The 21,592-nt window shown below is 42.3% G+C and overlaps 1 protein-coding gene and 1 long non-coding RNA gene across 4 annotated transcripts in view; one reads left to right on the forward strand and one right to left on the reverse strand.

The window, feature by feature from the left end:
* Positions 1–1,098: 1,098 nt before the first annotated feature.
* LOC101470919 (kinesin-like protein KIF2C) overlaps positions 1,099–21,592 on the reverse strand; it is a 28,315-nt gene continuing 7,821 nt past the window's right edge. The window contains exons 5-23 of one of the 3 annotated variants that reach the window (XM_024800368.2): positions 16,406–16,454; positions 16,290–16,325; positions 15,375–15,521; positions 14,968–15,090; positions 4,775–4,872; positions 4,557–4,652; positions 4,398–4,452; positions 4,116–4,278; positions 3,859–3,949; positions 3,649–3,712; positions 3,481–3,572; positions 3,237–3,379; positions 2,888–3,101; positions 2,672–2,782; positions 2,518–2,585; positions 2,331–2,409; positions 2,169–2,249; positions 1,943–2,036; positions 1,099–1,281 (exon numbers count right to left, since the gene is read on the reverse strand). In XM_024800368.2, coding sequence (XP_024656136.2) covers positions 1,220–1,281; positions 1,943–2,036; positions 2,169–2,249; positions 2,331–2,409; positions 2,518–2,585; positions 2,672–2,782; positions 2,888–3,101; positions 3,237–3,379; positions 3,481–3,572; positions 3,649–3,712; positions 3,859–3,949; positions 4,116–4,278; positions 4,398–4,452; positions 4,557–4,652; positions 4,775–4,872; positions 14,968–15,090; positions 15,375–15,521; positions 16,290–16,325; positions 16,406–16,454 — 1,866 coding nt within the window. In that variant the 3' untranslated portion in view covers positions 1,099–1,219. The remainder of the gene's footprint in view (positions 1,282–1,942; positions 2,037–2,168; positions 2,250–2,330; positions 2,410–2,517; positions 2,586–2,671; positions 2,783–2,887; positions 3,102–3,236; positions 3,380–3,480; positions 3,573–3,648; positions 3,713–3,858; positions 3,950–4,115; positions 4,279–4,397; positions 4,453–4,556; positions 4,653–4,774; positions 4,873–14,967; positions 15,091–15,374; positions 15,522–16,289; positions 16,326–16,405; positions 16,455–21,592) is intronic. The other 2 variants (XM_024800369.2, XM_024800370.2) reach the window with 2 other exon arrangements.
* Positions 5,246–14,207, forward strand: LOC143416119 (uncharacterized). The gene is made up of 2 exons (XR_013096480.1): positions 5,246–5,918; positions 11,873–14,207. It is a non-coding gene; the product is annotated as an uncharacterized LOC143416119 (long non-coding RNA).

A 21,592-nucleotide genomic window follows, 5' to 3' on the forward strand; every position in this document is an offset into this window, starting at 1 on the left:
AACCTGTTTGCCCAGCACGGAGATATTGAGTTCTATAAGATAAAGCCATGAACATGTTTGTCTGAGTCTTCTATCAAAAGTTACAGCGATTTATATGAAGTTGTTCAAAAACGCTTTATTTCGCCAAGACAGTGCGTTTCTCACTGTTACATGCATTTGAATGGGAAACTCGCCTGAAACAAAGTATAGGTTTTCATTATGTGAATAATTTTAAAATCTTAGCTCAAACAGCTGCAAAACCTGTTTGCCCAGCACGGGGATATTGAGTTCTATAAGATAAAGCCATAAACATGTTTGTCTGAGTCTTCTATCAAAAGTTACAGCGATTTATATGAAGTTGTTGAAAAACGCTTTATTTCGCCAAGACAGTGCGTTTCTCACTGTTACATGCATTTGAATGGGAAACTCGCCTGAAACAAAGTATAGGTTTTCATTATGTGAATAATTTTAAAATCTTAGCTCAAACGGTTGCAAAACCTGTTTGCCCAGCACGGGGATATTGAGTTCTATAAGATAAAGCCATAAACATGTTTGTCTGAGTCTTCTATCAAAAGTTACAGCGATTTATATGAAGTTGTACAAAAACGCTTTCTTTCGCCAAGACAGTGCATTTCTCACTGTTACATGCATTTGAATGGGAAACTCGCCTGAAACAAAGTATAGGTTTTCATTATGTGAATAATTTTAAAATCTTAGCTCAAACAGCTGCAAAACCTGTTTGCCCAGCACGGGGATATTGAGTTCTATAAGATAAAGCCATAAACATGTTTGTCTGAGTCTTCTATCAAAAGTTACAGCGATTTATATGAAGTTGTTCAAAAACGCTTTATTTCGCCAAGACAGTGCGTTTCTCACTGTTACATGCATTTGATCGGGAAACTCGCCTGAAACAAAGTATAGGTTTTCATTATGCAACTGGTTACTGCATTCTTAGTGGTGGTATAATTTATTTAATGAGGTGCATAGACAACTTCAATGACCAATTCCATCAAGAATGAGCCCTCCAAAACTTGTCTCGTTTTTTAATGTACATGTATCCAATTCTGCACTAGAAATGAGCTGTCTGCCTAAAATATATAAAATCACATATTTAATGAATAGTGTTCAAAAACATTTTATTGAATACACAGAAGTTACTACAATGAAACAAATATAGTAAGAACAAACAAGTTTCTAATAAAACAGCTCGTTATTCAGAAGAGAAGGTTTTCTACTTGATTTAGTGATTCAGCCTCGCTGATTGCTCCTGATCCACAGCAGACTGCAAAGCCATCACTGTCTCTGTGGATGAAACAGATGAATGTAAATCCTTTCTTAATCCTTTGTCAGGCTATACATTTCATTTTGACAAAACAAGATGACTGTTTGGCAGCTATGCATTTGTTTTGTTTTTTGTTTTGTTTTGTTTTTTTAAATGCACTTAAAAAAATGAAAGAAAACAAAACATGAACTTGGCCGATGTAACCCACTGTCTCGTTTTTAAATCCTCAATACAAGCCATTTTCTCCATCACCATCTTGGTCTTTTAAAAATCAGATATCATGAAAAGGGCAGATTGGACCGTCAAACTGCATGCTCATTGGCAAACTACTTGAAACAATTCTCCATTTCTGACCATTACTTAGTCATTATTTTCAGGGTGAGATTGGGAGAAAAATGATTAAATACAGCAGGAAAGTGTTTAGAGAGGTCACATTTGGAAACTGTTTTTCTTTCTATAGTAACAAAACTCTTTTTACAAGCCCTAGGTATTGCCCCCTGGTGGCCATTAAAAAGAATAGAAATTTAAGACAGAGTCTACACCTTTATTTAAAACAAAAAACAAATAAAAGAAAAAAGGCTGGAGCTGTGTTAGAAGGGGTAAAGTTTTGTGTAATGAGCAAGCAGATTTAGTACATTACATTAACAAAACAAATCGAGCAATATTTTGGTTGGTACACACCCAATAACCTTTTGGAATGATCAACCAGATTGGGGAGTCCTTCCTCGATGTTGTATGAGATTTGGCCCATTTCTTGTACGAGGTCACCTGCCCTCTGAGTAAAAAAAAAAAAATAGGCGAAATTACCAATTTAAAAAAATAAAATGACATTGTAACTTAAATCTTGGAAAAAGAAAAAAAAAAAACGAAAAAAAACAAAAAACATACAAAGTTAGGAAAACTCTACCTTGAGCTCTGAATAAACTTTCTCCTCCAGCTCAGCCACCTGAGATATGGCATCACACACACCGGTATCCAAAACTGATTCCTACATCACAAAAAGAGTGACAAGTTAAATCTGAGAAACTTCCACACAGGTTATAACTGGATTCATGCTGTGCAAGCTTACCTCTTCTGAGGAGCTATTCATTGGCTCCTGTGTCTTAGGTGCTTCACTGGCTTTGGAATTGCCATTAAGTTCCTTCACTCTGCAGAAAATGTTTCAAGCTTCATCATACAATAAGGCAACTGAGAATTCCCATTAGAAAAAAAACAAAAAGCCCACAGATTCAGAGCTTCATATGCTAAATACATACCTGTCAGCATAGCGCAATGTGTTCATTGTATATTTACATGAGGTCATACCTGGAGACACCATAGCAATCTGTGAAACAAAGAAAAAAATTTATTTGATGTGGATTTCAAAATATCCAATGCTGAGAGGAAGTCAAATTTGGTGTGGTAACATACCATGCAGGTCCTGGACTTCTCTCCAATGAAAGAATCCCTGAGGACTTTGGTCAAAGTGCTCATTCGGAAAGGAATGTGATCACTGTTCTTTCCCAGTGAACGGATACACTCCTACAGGATACAAGAGAGGAAACACCAGTGTTTTGAGTTGCTGTGCAGACATATTTAATGGAGAGAAAACAGAGTACTTCTGCCTTTTAATCAGCCATCGATTACCTTGAGAGCCAGAAGGCTGCGGTTGATCTTGGCAGTTTCAACTAAAGTACTCCGGTCATTGCTGCTGGCATCTGTACCATGCTCATTGCCAGCCAAATCGACCAGTGAAAACTTGCCGTGCAGCGTGGTAGCACGGTCATTGCGCCGAAGAACAATTTGAAGGATTGCATGAGAGCGGGATGAGTTGGCATTGGCTGAGGTTTGGCCCGACGTTCTGGAAAAGACAGTGAGATTCTAACTTGGAGTTTGCCTACCTACACTAATGGGCAATTAATATGTTTTTGTGCTCTTTCAGGCACAAAGAAAAATGAACAAGGAAACATCAAACACATTCTTGATACTAAACTACCTGCATGAACTGCCAATCTGTATCATCTTGATGACCTCCTCTGCTGAGGTCACATAGACCTCTTCGAGGCCGACCACCTGAACCTGTTGTCGTTCATCTTCCAAAACACGCAGCTTGGCCTTCTTATGCAGCAGGTCATACACCTAAATAAAAATAAATGTCTAGTTTGCTATATGGATTAATTGAACACGTGGATTCAATAGATATCTTCTCAGTGAAGGGTGTTCCCTTCACGTCTTCCTACCTTGCCGTTGTAAATCTCAAAGAAGCTGACGTAGGCAGAGAGATCCAAATTAGCATACCTCCTGTGGTGGAGGTAGGCAAAAACATCCTGGGCTAGAAGTGAATAGACTCAAATTATGACAAAGTCTGTTTTTTGTAAAAAATCCAGTTGTTTCATTTAAGGTCCTACCTGCTAATGCGTAGATGCCTTTAGCACTGTTCTGCTGTTTCCCTGTGAAATCACCTCCCATTGTCTTAAAAACAAATAAAGACTTTGAGGGTTTTTTGTTGTTGTTGTTGTTTGGTTTTGTTTTGGGGGGGGGGGGGGGGGGGGGGGGGTTGAAGCACAATTTTGCAAATGTGGAATTTATTCAAAGTCTTAGATCAAGGGGAGACTTACATGAGTCTTACCACTTCCTGTCTGGCCATAGGCAAAACATGTTGCCATACCACCTTCAAAAATGGACTGGACTAAAGGTTTAGCTGTGAACCTAAAAGGAAAATCAGAATTTTAGTCATCATAACATTAACAGGAAAATTACAGCATGTATAAAAGTATACATCGAGTCTCCATTGTACTGGTTAATGTCCCAGTTGTAAGTTAGAAAATGTACAATCAGAGCCACTGTTGGCTTAAAGGAAAAATTAGGTAGTTACTTGTAAACAAGTTCATTGGTGGCGGTGTCATCAAAGGAGTAGTCAAAGTGGAAGACTTGATTGTCCAAGTACTTGGTGAGGTCCACCTTGTGTTTTGGCTCATGGACCAGTAACGCACCTTTCCCAGGTACAGACACCACATCAATCTCCTTTTTATTAATCTCTACAATACACAAGAGTATCGGAGTTAGTGTATAAACATGGCAACTGTTTTCTCTCCCTTAATTACTCCTTTATATTCAGATGATAGAATAGAGAATCTACAAATTATTCCTGACCTACCCTGCTTGTTAAAGGGCCGCTTGCGAACGCACACACAAATCCTTTGGGGCTCAATCTTAAAAAAGGCAAGAGATGTGCAGAGAAATGACTGTGCTACAGTTTGCAAAGCTACAATAAAACTTTCTGGATGGAACATTTTAAGTCCATGTTCAAACCTACCGTTTCAGTAGTTGATAAGGGTGTGATTTCCAAAGTCGCTCTGAAATCCTGAATCATCTCAAAGAACTTCTGGTTGGGCCGGGAACCTTCCAGAAACTATAAAGACAAGCAAACAAAAGGTACTGTAACAAAATGAGGAGTAGTTTTGCTCATGTTTAAAACAATTTACATTATAAAATAAAAAAAATAAATAAATAATGGTTGAAGAAATCTTTCACCTTTCCCCTCTTGGTTTGCATATCTGGGGGCTTTATAACACAAGAGAGCCTTTTATTGCCTTTGTTCAACTCCACGGGAGCCACAGGTTTCCTCCTGCCTGAAATGTGAAAAAAACAAACAAACAATATACACACTTACAGTTTTTTCTGATTGCTTAAGCACATGTTATGTAACTATTGGCTAATTTAGCAAAACTCTACACACAAATAAAACAACCTGTCACCCAATTATCCAAACATTTTAGTTCTCTTGCAAAAGCAAACACAGCTAGATTAACTCTTCACACCTTTGTAAAAATGGTGTTTCCGTATCAAACAGTGCACACAAGCCATCATCTACTAAGCACACAATGCGCCAACTGCACACCGATGGTATGAATACAAAACACATCTGGCGTTTGCCTTCCCTGTGCACAAGGCAGGCTATGTCAGTTTGAGCTCATACTTCTGTCATAGATCCATAAGTGTCAGAGTATTTTTGCTTTTAAAGGTTTTATTATTCATATAATAATCAGCTAAGAGTGTTTATATTTCTGTTCTGTACTCAACCAGCTGCATATTTTAATTGCTGGCTCCCTACTTTATAACGGAAACTGCTTGCCTTCACATTATCAGTCTTTGTCTTCACATTGTCACTGTTTGCCTTCACACTAGCAGGAAACCGCCACCCACGAGTAAGAAACAACCTTGTAGAGAACACGAAGTTTTTTGATAAACCACACCTGTTTTCTTGACAAGATAAGGATGATATTTCCTTTTTTGTATGCTTCATGATGTGTATAAATAAAGCCAGACTGCACCAAGGAGGTGTGTGAGTCTCTCCCTGAGTCTCTCACCCGTGCACGTTTAAAACTGCTCTAAGTGTCTGAGTGATATTTCATTGCATCTGAGTACTTTGATAATAAAATATCTTTAACATTTAATTGGTCCTTCGAGCCGGAGTGGACATTGATATTTTTTCAATGCTCCAATAGGAGACCTTCGTCAAGTCCTGACGTCGTGAGAAGCCCACGCTGTCGACTCCTCTCCAGGCAGAGGATAAAGTCCAGAGACGTGACGTTCGGGTTCTGGCCAGCGTTCTTATAAGAGGTCCACGACTTCAGGGGTTGATGAAGGAAACCAAAGCAACCACACAATAACTCAGGTGAATATTTAGCACTCACTCACATCTTGCGCAAAACGACTGAGGCAACCTGTGGTCTGTACATTAAATAGTTTCCCGTCAATGTATGACAGATTAATTAAGTAACATTCTCGTCTGAAAAAGGACTGGTAGAGGTTACAGCTCGCCTGAAAGAGGGCTCGGAGCAAGTTTAATGTCAAAATACGACAGGATAGTAACATTCTCGTCTGAAAAAGGACTCGTAGAGGTTACGAAGCAGCTCGCCTGAAAGAGGGCTTGGAGCAATGTAGAAAGACACAGTGTTGCCCAGAATAAAAAACTCATTACGCGTATAATCTGTTGTTTTACTGTTTTGTTGGTGGAGTAAGTTGATTTTACAGCACATTAAGGAGGCTGAACTACTCCACCGAATTGTTTACCGTTGGTTGCTCGAGTTCTGGTGGAACGGGAAAAGGTTGTGTTTCATCACATAAAATTGACACCGCTTTCAAGGCTAGCTTGAAAGTAGAAGGCCGTGTCAATAGCCTCTCCCATTCCTCGTGCCAGAGAAAGCACCACGGGTGTGTATGTGTGTGTGTAAACGCAAATATATTTATAAATAAATAAATAATAATAACAAGAGGAAAAAATAATAATGGGTAATAAATCAACAAAACTCACTGCTGACGAGCAGTGGCTAGAGAAAAAATGTCCAGGCGCCGGACTAATTAGCGCAAATAGATGGAGAAATCCAAAGAAACTAAACTGCCCTGCGTGGGAGGGACAATGTACTCCCTTTGCAGTGACTGCTTTAAAAGAGACCCTCCAAGCGGAACTAAACAATGAAAAAAGCTTTAAAAAGAAAGCCAAACGTCTCACAGAGTGGCAACATTTTAAAGCCTGGATGGCAGAAAATGATAAACGCACAAAGGTGCGAGAAGAGAAAAAGAAAAAGAAAAATGAACAAAGTAGTGAACTAAAAGATCCACAACACCCAAAACCACCTCCTCCATATGTGCCTGCCCCCGGCCCGTCTAATCAGCCAGTATCAAAAAACCCCTTCACTGACGCGCCAGGCCCATATGATTCAGCAAGACAGGCATTAAATTTAATGACAACAAATCACCATAAGGAAGACATAGGGAAAGACCCGTCAGGTAGGGATATGGGAGGACAGATTGACCCCCCAGGACCGTCAGGTCTGTTTCCAATGATAGCCACGCCCAACCCAAGATATGGCCAACTAACGGGTGGCGATAATAATGAAAGAGACAACAACCCTTTCCTATATGTTTTCAGAGCATGGTCCCAAACTGACAGATTTAATGTTTTAAAGGACGTTCCACTGTTAAATGAAGGTTTTGAGCCATGGAGGGAGGCAGTTGAGTTAATTAGAACACACTGGCACTTGAATGGCCATGAAATGCTCCAGGTAATTCAGGACTTATTAGGTCTAAAAATGGGAACAGTAAAGGGAGACTTCACGGGGTCAGATGACCAGGGTATAGCCCTGCTCCCCACCTCTGAGCCTCTAAGGGCTCAGTTGGCAGGATTATATGAAAGGATTAGAGTCCGTCTAGCCCCAAGAGCAGATTACGGCAAAATAGGCGAGATAAAGCAGAAGGAAGCTGAGACTGCCTCTGACTTCCTCGATCGCCTACGCCCAGTTTTCAGACAACATTCAGGTTTAAATTACCAGGAGGAGCCACAAACACCATTTCAGCAACAGCTAAAAAATGCATTTCTGAACGGCCTCCTCCCAAAAGTGAGGGCCCACGTAGAAAAACACTGGGTCACACAAAATACAGGAAGTCTGTCAGATGCACTGCAATATGCTGAACACGCAGTTAAAATACAGAAGCAAAAAGAAAAAGGAGGCGTCTTTACTGTAGATCCAGCAACAGGATTGGTGGCATTCTCTGGAGAATACAGAAGACATAAACCAGGCCCCTACAAAGGAAAAGGAAAGGCAGGAGGAGGGCGAAAAGGAGAGAGAAGACTGAAAGACACAAGCTGCTACAATTGCGGAAAGGAGGGGCATTTTGCTCGCGAGTGTAGACATAGAAAAAAGGATGACACTGAGGAAGAGGATGAAAGAAATAACAAATGACTAGGAAAAAGCACAGAAGCAGAGAGCAATGAAAACACGGACGTGTATAACATAGAACAATTGCTTTTGGGCTCTGAACATAAACCAACTGTAATTATATACGTAAATGGGCAGCCAATGACGATGCTCTGCGACACTGGAGCATGTAAAACTGTACTGATTAAAAAACCACCAAAAGTGAAATTCTCTAATGATACTCTGATAGTTAAGTCAGCATCAGGACATGTCAGTACTAAATCACTGACTGAGCCTCTACTCTTATCTCATGAAGACAGCGGCCGCAGCTGTAAAAACCAGTGCATATATGACCCATCTTGCCCAGTTAATCTTCTAGGGAGAGATGCGCTAGAGAAACTGGAAATAGGAGTATTGCCAGGACCAGAGGGCATGTATGCAAAGCTAATGTTAAACGAGAAACAAAGTCCAGCAGATTATCAGATTAATGTGTGTCAAGGACTCGGACAGCCTCACTACTACTGGACATTAGACCTGCCCTCACTAGAGCCTTTACAACACATAGCAAATCGATATCTGCCAACTCATTCAACACGACAGGACTACACTCAGTATCACAACACATTGAGGTTCAAACAGAGTCCAGGTCCTAATCCTGTGTATGACCAAGAAGTACACAAGCTAGGACCACAAATGCTGACATTACAGTACCTATATGTCACCCAAAGTGGTAATGCAGTGTGCTCTGTGCTGCAGCCTGAGGCAGTACAACGAGTAAATAGGATGCCAAATCCACATGTGTCAGTAGCACACAATGACAGTACTGAGTGGAAAGATTTAGGCCGCATTCTCACCCAAGTTGAAAGAGACAGATATGAAAAAACTGAGGACACGCATGAAGGATGGCTACAAGGTTGCAGAACGGGATGCATGAGATACACATTAGGGTGGGTGATCACTACCCACCCAGCCACATACATGACTGACAGCACTGATTTGCATGTGCAGGAAGATAGTGAAAACTGACATGTACTCTCATTAGAATTACACCCAGAACTACAAGAATTGCCCACAACACTATGGTCCACAGGATCGACAGATGTAGGATTAATTAAAGGAGCAGATCCTGTTGTAGTAAAAACTACTACAACCTACAGGCCAGTTAAACCACAATATCCCTTGACGGCAGAAGCAAAAGCAGGGATCAGGCCAGTAATTGCAGATATGGAAAAAGCAGGCATTTTAGTGAAAACAACTAAAGCAACCTGTAACACTCCAATCTTCCCAGTGAAAAAAGCAAACACAGGAAAATATCGCCTAGTGCATGACCTCAGAGCAATAAACGAAGTAACAGAACAAATCCCACCTGTGGTAGCAAATCCACACACAATCTTAAATCAAGTGACGCAAAAAGAACAATGGTTCTCAGTCATAGATCTGTCAAACGCGTTCTTCTCGGTGCCATTACACCCAGATTCACAAAATCTGTTTGGCTTCACCTTTGATAACGAAAAGTATACCTATACAAGACTGCCACAGGGTTTTCAGAACAGTCCCACCCTGTATGCAGAGGCATTAAAGAAATCTATGTCACTATGCACACTCCCTGCCACAGGGCAATTTCTTCTGTACGTTGATGACATTCTCGTCACGGGAGATACACGAGACAACTGCAGAAAAAACACCATGACTGTGTTGAAACATTTAGCACAGCAGGGCCATAAAGTATCACAGCACAAGTTACAGCTGTGGAGCCAAGAGGTCACATACCTTGGCCACAAACTCACAGGAGAGGGAAGAACACTGTTAGACAGCAGAAAACTAGCAGTACAGAATGCTCCAAAGCCTCTCACAAAACAACAAATGATGAGTTATTTAGGTCTCTGCAATTTTTGCAGATGCTGGATACCTGAATATGCTCTGCTAGCTCAACCTTTGCAAAACTTAATTTATGGAAAAAATCTAGCACTGAAAGATAAAATAGAATGGACACCAGAAGCAGAAAAAGCATTTAATGATCTAAAACTTGCACTGCAGACGCGCACAGTTTTGGCATTGCCAGACTATGAAAAACCTTTTTACTTGCATGTAGACGGAGGTGCAGGCTACATGAAGGCCGTTCTAACACAAGCCTTTGGGGAAAAGCAACGCCCTCTTGCATTTTATTCGTGTAAGCTAGATTCAGTGGCCTCAGGACTGCCCTCGTGCGTGCAGGCATGCGCAGCTGCAGCAGAGGCAGTTAAGAAATCCGCTGACATCGTCTTAGGACACACATTGATCGTCAAAGTTCCCCACGCTGTAACCTCCATCTTACTGCAGGCGAACTTGTCTTATCTCACACATGCAAGACAGCTCTCATACGTAGGCATCTTGTTATCACAGTCACACATTACAATCGAGAAGTGTGGTCAGCTAAATCCCAGCACACTTCTCCCCACATCAGAAGATGGTGAAAAACACTGCTGTATGGAAAAGCTAGATGAAGAAACAAAACCACGAGCCGATATATATAGCACACCACAGTCAACTTTCACTGACATTTTTGTAGATGGATCAGCTTCTAAAAATAGCTTAGGCCGCAACTGCGTTGGTTATGCAGTAACCACAGTAGACACAGTTCTGGAAGCAAGACCTTTGACTTCCTCTAACTCTGCACAAAGTGCAGAACTTACAGCTGTTGTGAGAGCATGTAAGCTGAATGAAGGAAAAAGCATAAACATACACACAGACAGTCAGTATGTCTTTGCAGCAGTACATCATTTCGCAAAGATTTGGCAGAACAGAGGCATGGTCACTTCTACTGGTAATCCAGTACAGCATGCACACCTTTTAAAAGAACTGCTAGAAGTGATAACACTGCCGAAAAAATTAGCATTGTGCAAATGTGCCGCACACCAAAAAGATAACTCAGAAATTACTAAAGGCAATAACTTTGCAGACCAAGCCGCAAAAAAGGCAGCACAACAACATATACAAACTTTAATATCTGAAACATCAACGTTAATACCACTTGATGTACTTAAAGATGAACAGAAAGCTGCATCCATCACAGAACAGAAAAAATGGTTAAGGTGTGGAGCACAGCTAGAAAATGACCTAATGACCTGTAATGGCAAACCAATACTGCCAAAATCTCTACACAAGACAGCAGCATTAGTGACACATGGCTTAACGCATTTGTCAACGGGTGGAATGATGAATGTCCTCTCTAAACACTTCTACACTCAAAATTTTGAAAATTCAGCAAAGGAATTCATCAGAACATGCATGATTTGCCAAAGACATAATGTACAGGGGAACCTCCGACCACAAAGAGGTCATTTCCCCACACCACCTCACCCTTTCCATACAATCCACATGGATTTTATTGAACTTAACGAATGCCAAGCATCAAGATATGCTCTAGTAATTATAGATGTATTTTCAAAATGGCCAGAAATCTATCCAGTCAAAAGAGCAGATGCAATATCAGTGGCAAAGTGTTTATGCAATCACTTCATCCCCACATATGGCATTCCCAGTCTGATAAGGTCAGACAATGGAACACATTTTGTTAATGACATCATCAGCAAAGTCTCTGAAGCTCTAGGATTTAGCATCAAACATCACTGTGCATATCACCCACAAAGCGCAGGATTAGTGGAAAGAACTAACGGCACAATAAAACAGAGATTAAGAAAATGCATGGAAGAAACAGGAAGACCATGGCCTGAATGTCTAGGCCTAGTAAAGATGTGGATGAGAATAACACAAGGTTCTCAGAAACTTACACCTTTTGAAATCATCCACGGGAGAGCGTTTCCATTGCCAATTACCAGTGAACCTATTAATAAATCAATAAGGGAAACTACCCTAGCAGAATGGATGACTAAACTGTTTGAAAATAAAGAGATTGTGTTAAACAACCAACTGCCGAGTGATTTCTCTCCAGTGTCTTGCAGGTTACAACCAGGTGATTGGATCCTGATCAAAGTACTCCAGAGAAAGAATTGGAGTTCACCAAGGTGGGAGGGCCCATACCAAGTCCTACTTACCACACCCACCGCCTGCAAAATAGCAGAAAGACCATCTTGGATCCACCACAGCCACTGTAAAAAAGTGAGTGACAATCCAGACGCTTAGACGCCGGCTCCCCTGGCTTCTAGGTGATCTATTGGTGAAGGGAAGGGCTGATTGGGTATATCCCGCCCTTTTTTACTTCTCGCCAATAGTCTACTCACCAGAAGTCTAGGTGTGCCTGGTCATCATGAAGACACTTGTCCTCCTAGTGGCCAGCATTGCGCTCCTAGTGAGCCTACTAACACTCACCCAGATGAGAGGAAATAAACAACACCACCTGCAAAAAAGATGGACACATGATAATTCGCATCTACGTGACCTGAACCAAGACCATAACCACCCATGGATGAACAACGCGTGGTATAGATATGTGTATGATAGAACACGCACCGACAACAGCACGGAATGCTATGTATGTTCACATATGCCAACAACAGCCGTACACGCAACAATATATGGAAAGGCACCTGAACTTGACGAAGCGATGTGTGTGTTCAACAAAGCAACAACTGGCAATTGCACACGCAGAGATTTGATGGCAACAGGACTGACCCTAAAAGGTCAAAGCACAAAGAAAGAAGACCTAATTCCATGGTGTAGTGACACAGACGTCAAACGTGTCACGAAACCACTTTCACAACGACGTATCCTAATTGAACAGACAACCCCTTGTGCCTACAATCTGACGAACTGGAACTACACCTGCAACGAAAAACATTGGGTAAACGTCAAAGCCAACAACACAAAAAACAAATCATTCGCCATAGTTTTGCCGCCGGACATACAGCACCCAATGTGTTTCAACTTCTCCGATGGAAACAGGAAACTTGGACGAAACCGCAACTGCACACAGACACTTGACCTGACCCAATCCAAAGGAATACACACCTTCAAAAATTGAACTTTCTGGGTCCAGGGAGCCGCTTGGGCCTGCGGGCCTAAAACCTACTTCATGCTCCCACCGAACTCCACCGGTCTGTGTGCACCAGTACTAATTTCAGACCACACCTTCAAGATCACAGCAGAGACACACACGTCAAGAGCAAAACGTGAAGTTGCTGAAGTCACTGAAGTAATGCCACATGACTCAATCTATGGATCAGATGTGCCCAAGAACTTCAAACTATGGACTGATGGTCAGAAAGTCCTCCACTCCTTGTTCCCTTGGGTAGGAGTTGGGAAAAACATGCTGAGGATCGAGACACTTGACTATCGATTTGGACTGTTCCTAAATGCTTCAATGAAAATCAACAAAGCGCAAAATGAAGAACTCGACGCAATACGCATTGTAGTGATGCAACACAGAGTCGCACTAGACATGATTCTAGCTGAAAAAGGAGGTTTGTGTGTATTGTTTGACACTACATGTTGTACATACATCCCAGACAACATACACTCACAAAACATGACCGACGCTTTGAACACCTTGAGAAAGATTGAAGATGCTGAACAACAAGACTATGTCACAAGCACTGATGATTGGTTGACATGGTTACTAGGTGGTTCATGGAAGTCCCTTCTGATTAAAGGACTTGTTGGAATAGCATGTTTGCTTTTACTGTTATGTGTTTTCACAACATGTGTAGTACCCTGTCTGAAGAAAATGGTATCAAACATGGTGACAACTTCTATCAATGCTTATGTGATGATGTCTCAAATGGAAGAAATTTTGAAAGATGATCCATACAGTAATGTTTAGTTTAATTGAACACAGGACTGTTTTATGACGTTCAAACCGAAAATGTTTAGACAAGAGGTTATGAACTGACAAAAATAACAGTACTGTCATGTGAGAAATCTAAACAACAGGAGGGAATGTCAGAGTATTTTTGCTTTTAAAGGTTTTATTATTCATATAATAATCAGCTAAGAGTGTTTATATTTCTGTTCTGTACTCAACCAGCTGCATATTTTAATTGCTGGCTCCCTACTTTATAACGGAAACTGCTTGCCTTCACATTATCAGTCTTTGTCTTCACATTGTCACTGTTTGCCTTCACACTAGCAGGAAACCGCCACCCACGAGTAAGAAACAACCTTGTAGAGAACACGAAGTTTTTTGATAAACCACACCTGTTTTCTTGACAAGATAAGGATGATATTTCCTTTTTTGTATGCTTCATGATGTGTATAAATAAAGCCAGACTGCACCAAGGAGGTGTGTGAGTCTCTCCCTGAGTCTCTCACCCGTGCACGTTTAAAACTGCTCTAAGTGTCTGAGTGATATTTCATTGCATCTGAGTACTTTGATAATAAAATATCTTTAACAATAAGCATGGAGGGATCCAAACTTCAAGTACTGGTGTTTAGTCAAACACATCAAAACAAACAAGTGTTTATTTCCAAGTATAGGATTATTTGCAATCGCCATAATGACTATATGGGTTACGTGGTCTGCAGTGAACATGCTTCCTCTGCCCCCTCCTCGTCTTCCTCTTGCTCCTCCTTGTCCTTGTCGTCCTCTTCATCCTACTTCTTCACCTCCACGTCCTCTTCCTCGGCCTCCTCTACTTCTCACTCTTTCTGCTCCCACCATTGTACTCCGCACACACAGCTTACCTGTATTATAGTGCTTAGGCTGATTGCAAAGTGAACGAATTATCTAAGAAAGTTTTCACATGTGAAAGTGTGCCAGACAGTTGGCAAATTAGTGTTAATGATAGCCATACATTTGTATACTTTTGCTAGGAGTGTGTTGGAAATTTGGAAATTGAGTGTTGTGCAGTGAATTGTGCCTACAGTCTTGCAAAGTGTGTGTTACAAAATTGCAAACTGAGTGCAAAGCAGTTTTTGTGCTTTTAGTTTTGCACACTCAGTGAGTGGTTTTGCTATACGTCTGACTAGTTTTAGAAATTGTGCTACAGGAATCACAGTTAGTGTTTAGGCATTCGGTAAAAACTGTAATACACACACACACACACATAAATGAGATGTTAACACCTAATACCAATAAAATGGGTTACATACCTCTAACTGTGGATGGAGGAGGCATTTTCTCAGGTTCATCATTTTGCTTTATGGCCTCAGGAACAAAAGGCTGCAAAGTCGCTGGTTGTGTATCATTCTTTTTACGCTGCTGATTCGGAATTACTAGATGACAAAAAACAAATATAATTCAGATTTAACAGAAGAAAAAGACCAAAATATTTCTTCATACATTTAAAGTACTTAGAAACTTATTCAAATACATTTTAACAGGTACATGATATGACTTTGTACCCTGCAGATAACCAAATGAATATGGCATGGTCACCAACAACATGTTGTTAAATGAAACAGATGTGGCACTGTTGTGATTTTTTAAAATGCATTATGCATTTTAAAAAAAATCTTTTTGTTTTCTGTTTTAAATGAATAAGTAAATCACAACCAACCAGAGTTTTTGAGGACTGATGATGGTGGGGGCTCGGGATGTATGGTTTCTGGGTTAGCTGAAAAGGATTCTGTAGCTGAGACTGGTCCTTGAACAGAACCTGGGGCCTGAAACATACACGTCTGCCGAGCCTGGGACCGAGTAGCAACTGAAAGTGACACAAAACCAAGTCAAACTGCTGAAATATGAGTTTATGCAATTCAGACTGATTATTACCAGCATTATTGATCTGGATTAAGACAGCCACTACTGGTAAAATGGAGGAGAAAAAGGTAAGAAAAAGGTAAGAAGAAGAAGAAGAAGAAAAAAAAAAAAAAAAAAAAAAAAAAAAAAAAAAAAAAAAAGCTGTACGAGGCTGTCTGGCAAAACACAAGTGACACCAACAGTAAATTCACCACTTATTTTTCTGAAAACAGAACAACCAAATCAGACATCCACAGTGGTAGAAAAGTGTGTTTTAAGTGAATAACAAAGATATGAAACACTAATGTGCTGGTCATTAAAATGGTTCTAAGTCCTAAAAAAAAAAAAAAAAAAAAAGGATTTAGAGGCCACTGTACATGCACTGTTTATTCTCCAATGAACTGATCAACCAGTGATAACAATCAGCGGTCCTTTTTATAGCACGATCTTATTTCTCAACAGGCAGAATTTAAGGACGAAGAGACAAAAAAACAAAAACAAAAAAAAACAAAAAAAAAAAAAACACAAACATTGCTGCATATGCATATACAATCACCCAACACCTAAGTGTGTTGATTTCCATCCCTTGTGCGTTATCATTAATCTAATGTACATCTAAAATCTGGGAGCAGAGTTCAGCTCTTGCAGGACTGTCACTCCTCGCCCTTGCACCCATAACCAAAACAGGACAGATTAGATTTGCTTTAACAAAAAACATGCACGCCGTGCCGACCTGACTCTTCAGTTCTGGTGACTGCTGTAGTAGAAGCTTTTGGAAGGAAAGAAGCCATTAGGCAAGAGTACTTCACATTTACACCTGACACACACAGAGACTCAATATTTACATACAGGAGGCAGGTGCAGGAATCCTAGAGGAGCGCAGTCGACCCTCGTATTTCTACAGAATAAAAACAGAAAGAAAACTGTATAATGCCCAGTCCAGTCAGCCACTTAACTCTCTCATAAGAAGCACCGTGTACTTATGTGTAATGTAAGTTATTAGAACATCATTCTGCATGTAGTTACATCAAACAGTATAAAAGCAGAGGGAGATTTTTAAATCCAGATGATGTATTTAAAAATCATCATCTGGCGTTTATCACTTATAAAACAAACAAAAATGCTCAATTTGAATTAATCCACTGTCATCAACGTGTGGAGTAGAGCATTGCTTCAGGTTTGCTCATGGGAAGTGTTCATTTACAACTACAGTTGCGTTCCTTTTGGATTACACCTCATACAGCATAAGGCTTCTACTGAACATTCAAATTCAACTCACATGCATCCTCACCTGAAATAAGGGTCAACTTAATGTCACAGGAGAGGCTACACAAGGAAGCAGGAACATCAATTCAATTCAATTTCTTTATTGTCCCACAAGGGGAAATTAGTTTAGCAGCAGGAGGATAAGAACAAACAGAACAATACTATAAAACAATAATAACAATATGTGGCGTGAATAAGACACGGCGGGACCACGGAGCAACGTTCAGAGTCATCTTTATTTACATCTCACCACACCACAACACCCCCAAACCCCTCAGTCCCCGTGTTTTTAACTAGGCGGGCGTGATTAAGGATGCCGTGCAGGTGCGTCCGCCCTCCCTGCACGGCACCGCAGACCACGCCCCACCACATACCCCCATCGCCCGATTGAGGCCGGGGAGCCATCCGGCCGAACCTACTCCCCCACCGCCAGTGGGAGAGGGAATCAGCCCGGACAGCTGGCACCCCCAGGCCCCGGCCAAGCGACGGGGAGGTGCGAGTTCAGGCGGCCGTCCGCGAATCCAGCGGCGCAGGCAAAGCTGGTTCGGAAGTCGGACACGTGACAGGTGCACCCGGCGCGGCCGGCACAAGCGTGAGCCCCAGCTCACAGGTGGCTGGGCAGAGGTGTGGCGTGTACAGGCCTCTGGTGGTGGTGAGGCCGGTCTGGCGAGCACGGCGATCTCAAGCGTGGCGCCCGCCTCGCTCGCCAGTTCCACTCGAACAAGCTCCCCTGGCACTGGGACCTCCAGCTCCTTGCGCGGCCCCTCCGTCACCGCTGTCGCTCCCTGCTGGAGCAGCCCATAGCGCGACTCCTCCGTCACTACTGCTCCCTCCGCCGCCACTCCCGGCTCAAGCAGCCCCTCGTGCAGCTCCTCTTTCTCCAACCGGCGCAGACCCTCGCGCACCTCGTCTGCCGCCTCCGGTTGGAGCGGCTCATCCACCACTCCCGGCAGGAGCTGCCCTTCACCTGGCTGTTCCCCCTCCTCCGGCAGGCGCAGATCCCCGCGCGCCTCGTCTGCCACCTCCGGCTGCTGAGGTGCCTCACGCGGCTCCTCCACCGCTTCACTGTCCTCGGGACACACCTGTGGGGGTGGCGCCCAGGCCCAGAGCAGCGCCGCCAGCTCCCCAATCCTTTCCAGGTGCCGCTCGGACTGGTCCTGCAGCTCTTCCTGCTGGCGACGCACCTCCGCCGCCTGCTCCCGCTGGGCGGCCGCCATTTCGGCCACCCTCTGGGCCAGCTCCTCCATTCCCTGGCTCCGATATGGACCCGCCGTGCTGCCTCCTGGGTTTCGGCACCAATGTGGCGTGAATAAGACACGGCGGGACCACGGAGCAACGTTCAGAGTCATCTTTATTTACATCTCACCACACCACAACACCCCCAAACCCCTCAGTCCCCGTGTTTTTAACTAGGCGGGCGTGATTAAGGATGCCGTGCAGGTGCGTCCGCCCTCCCTGCACGGCACCGCAGACCACGCCCCACCACACAATAATAATGATAGAAAATTCAAGGACAATTATTTGCCATTAAGGAGACAAGACGCAGTAGGGATAAAAGAGACCTGGAGTCTTTTAGTCCTCCTCGGAGGTACTCTAAAACGGCGGCCGGAAGGCAACAACTCAAACTCACTGTGAAGTGGATGGTTCACACAATTAATAATAGAATGAGCCTTTCTAAGCACATTTCTATTGTAAATGGCCAAAAGTCCATCTTGCCAGCGCCCTGAAATTTTGCTAGCAGTTTTTACCAGAAGTCCCAACCGATTCTTATTCTTCACAGTCAGGTTACCAAACCAGGCAGCGATACAAAAAGACATCACAGATTTGATAAAACTTCTATAAAACAAGGACAACATCTCAGATGAGACGTTAAAAGATCTCATTTTCCTTAAAAAGAACAGTCTTTGTTGAACTTTTTTAGTAGTGGCATCAGCATGAGATTCAAAACACAGTTTATGGTCAAGTACCACACCTAGATATTTATAACTCTCAACGATCCCAATATCGGCAGTTTTAATGATAGTGGGTGATGAGCTAGAAGAGGACTTCCTAAAATCAATAATCATGTCTTTCGTTTTTGACACGTTAAGTGAAAGGAAGGACTCATCACACCAATTCACAAAATCATCTACAACCTGTCCATGGCCTGACTCGTCCCCCACTAGAAGACTGACGATCACTGTGTTGTCAGCAAACTTCAGGATGTGTCTGTTTGTGAAATTGCTGCGACACTCATTTGTGTACAGAATGAACAGAAGGGGAGAGAGGCAACAACCCTGGGGTGATCCAGTAGAGGAGGAGAGCACATCAGAAAAGACATGATTTACCCTCACACATTGTGACCTATTAGTCAGAAAGTCTGTCACCCAGCAGACCAGACTAGTGTCAAGCTTGAAATGATTGTAAAGGCTGTCAGCAAGTAAGAGGGGTTGAATTGTATTAAATGCAGATGAAAAGTCAGCAAATAATAATCTTGTGTGGGGGGGGCCTCAAGATGCTTATACAAGAGATGCAGGAGTGTGACAGCAGCATCCTCCACACCTCTCCCTGCTCTATAGGCAAACTGGAAGGGGTCAAGATGGTGTTCAACATGCATTAAAATCTCCTTCTTAATTATCTTCTCAAATGTCTTCATCACTAAAGAAGTCAGAGCCACAGGCCTAAAATCATTCAGTGCCTTAGGAGAACTGCCCTTAGCAACAGGAACAATGATTGCATGTTTCCAAATTTTAGGTACAGTCTGTTCTGCCTTTTATAACTTAAATCGGATATTATAGTTGTAAGCTGCCCTAGAGCTCCCTCTAGTGGCTGCTTTGGGTTCGGTTACTTTGGGAAAGGAAAAAAATGAGAACGTGAAGAAGAAATAAAAGATGGCGGAAAGTGATACCGTAATGTTATCGTTCTAAGCTGATACGGACCTTAAAATGTTGTTGCCTTGGACAAGATATGTCTGTAAGTATGAGTGTCGATAAAATAATTAATCTTTTGTTTTGTGTAAAAATGGTACGATAATTTGTACATTTGAAAGTTTTATCTTGTTAGCTTGCAGTAAGAGGGTAACAAGATAGTTTACAATGTTAGTTAGCTAATACAGTATTTTGTACTTTCAGTTTTACGATGGTCAAAGAGAAGGCAATGGTCAGAGGCCATTCTTCAATAAATCAGCGCAAAAAGGAAAATAAGTCTGGTTATTGGAGCATCGTTATCTCACTGTCTAGCTGGTGAAACTAAGAGACTCAGGGCGAGGACAGCATAGTAAAAAGACATTAGCGCAGCGGGCACAACCACGAGGAGCTATTTTCAGCACATCAGTTATGAGTCTACGGTCAGGAAAGCAATATCAACTGGATCTTCCAGAAGAGGAAGAAACACCAGACCAAAGAGAAACAAAACAAGTGCACAACGCAGAGGATATGGAGAACAAGGATAATGCAAGCAACGCAGACACACAGGCGGAGTCTAGACGCTCGCGTACATCCAAGCGTTCATCCACAAGTTCTGCAGCACTTAAAGCACGAGCAAGAGCAGAGGCTGCACGTGCACAGCTGGCGTATTCAGAAAGAGAAGCAGCTATAATGAAACAAAAAACTGAACTTGAGGCTAATTTACATGTTTTGAGCTGCCAAAAGGCTGTTGCAGTTGCAGAAGCAGAGGTTGCAGTTTATGAAGAAGAGGAGGGACTCTCAAAAAGTGAACTGCGCTATCCATTGGTGGGACCACCCGCCAGTCCAAAGCAATGCACAGCAGAGTATGTACAAAAACACTCAGATATTTGCCTTGAAGGATTCAAATTAAAAGTAGATCCACTTGCCTGCCACAAAGCTGCACGTGAACAATGTGAAATGGCTATGAATGCAGATATAGACAATGACGGCTCACACAGTGCTCAAAAGGCTAATGTTAAAGTGGAACTCCAAACACAACAGAGAGAGAGACTGGATTCCCCCAAACCTTATCCGTACAACACTCTTCAAACATCAACAGAGACACAGGGTGTCCAGGATATTACAAGGTACCTGACACGGAGGGAAATGTTAAGTACTGGACTTTTGCAGTTTGATGACCACCCAGAAAACTACTGGGCGTGGAAGGCATCATTTCAAAGTGCTATTAAAGACTTGCATGTTACAGCTCAAGAGGAGCTAGATTTAATGGTCAAATGGCTTGGAGTTGAGTCTGGTCACCAGGCCAAAAGAATCCGATCAGTCCATGTCTTTAATCCAGCGGCAGCTCTCAACCTTGTGTGGCAAAGACTCGAGGAATGTTATGGATCTCCAGAAGTGGTAGAAAATGCACTGTTAAAAAAGATTGAACAGTTTCCCAAACTAAACAACAGAGACAACACAAAGTTAAGAGAGCTGGGTGACGTTCTGCAGGAAATAGAATGTGCAAAAGATGGAGGATACCTACCAGGCCTCTCATATTTGGACACAGCTCGCGGAGTCAACCCCATTATCGAAAAGTTACCATATGGACTGCAGGAAAAATGGATTGCAACAGGAGCAAAGTACAAAGAAGAACATAAAGTTGTTTTCCCCCCTTTCAGTGTCTTTTCAAAGTTTGTAAGACAACAAGCCAAAATAAGAAACGACCCAAGCTTTGTCATCACACCTCCTGCCGACACAAGCTTCAAGAAGGAGAAAAGCTTCAGAGGCAGTAACAGGCAAGTGATTAGTGTACACAAAACGGACATTCCTACAGACACTAGTTCACCTCAAAATAGTTACAGCAAGCCTATAGAAAGCCCTGACAAGGTATGCCCAATACATA

Source organism: Maylandia zebra, unplaced genomic scaffold (genome assembly GCF_041146795.1).
Source record: "Maylandia zebra isolate NMK-2024a unplaced genomic scaffold, Mzebra_GT3a scaffold12, whole genome shotgun sequence".
NCBI classification, from domain to species: Eukaryota; Metazoa; Chordata; class Actinopteri; order Cichliformes; family Cichlidae; genus Maylandia; species Maylandia zebra.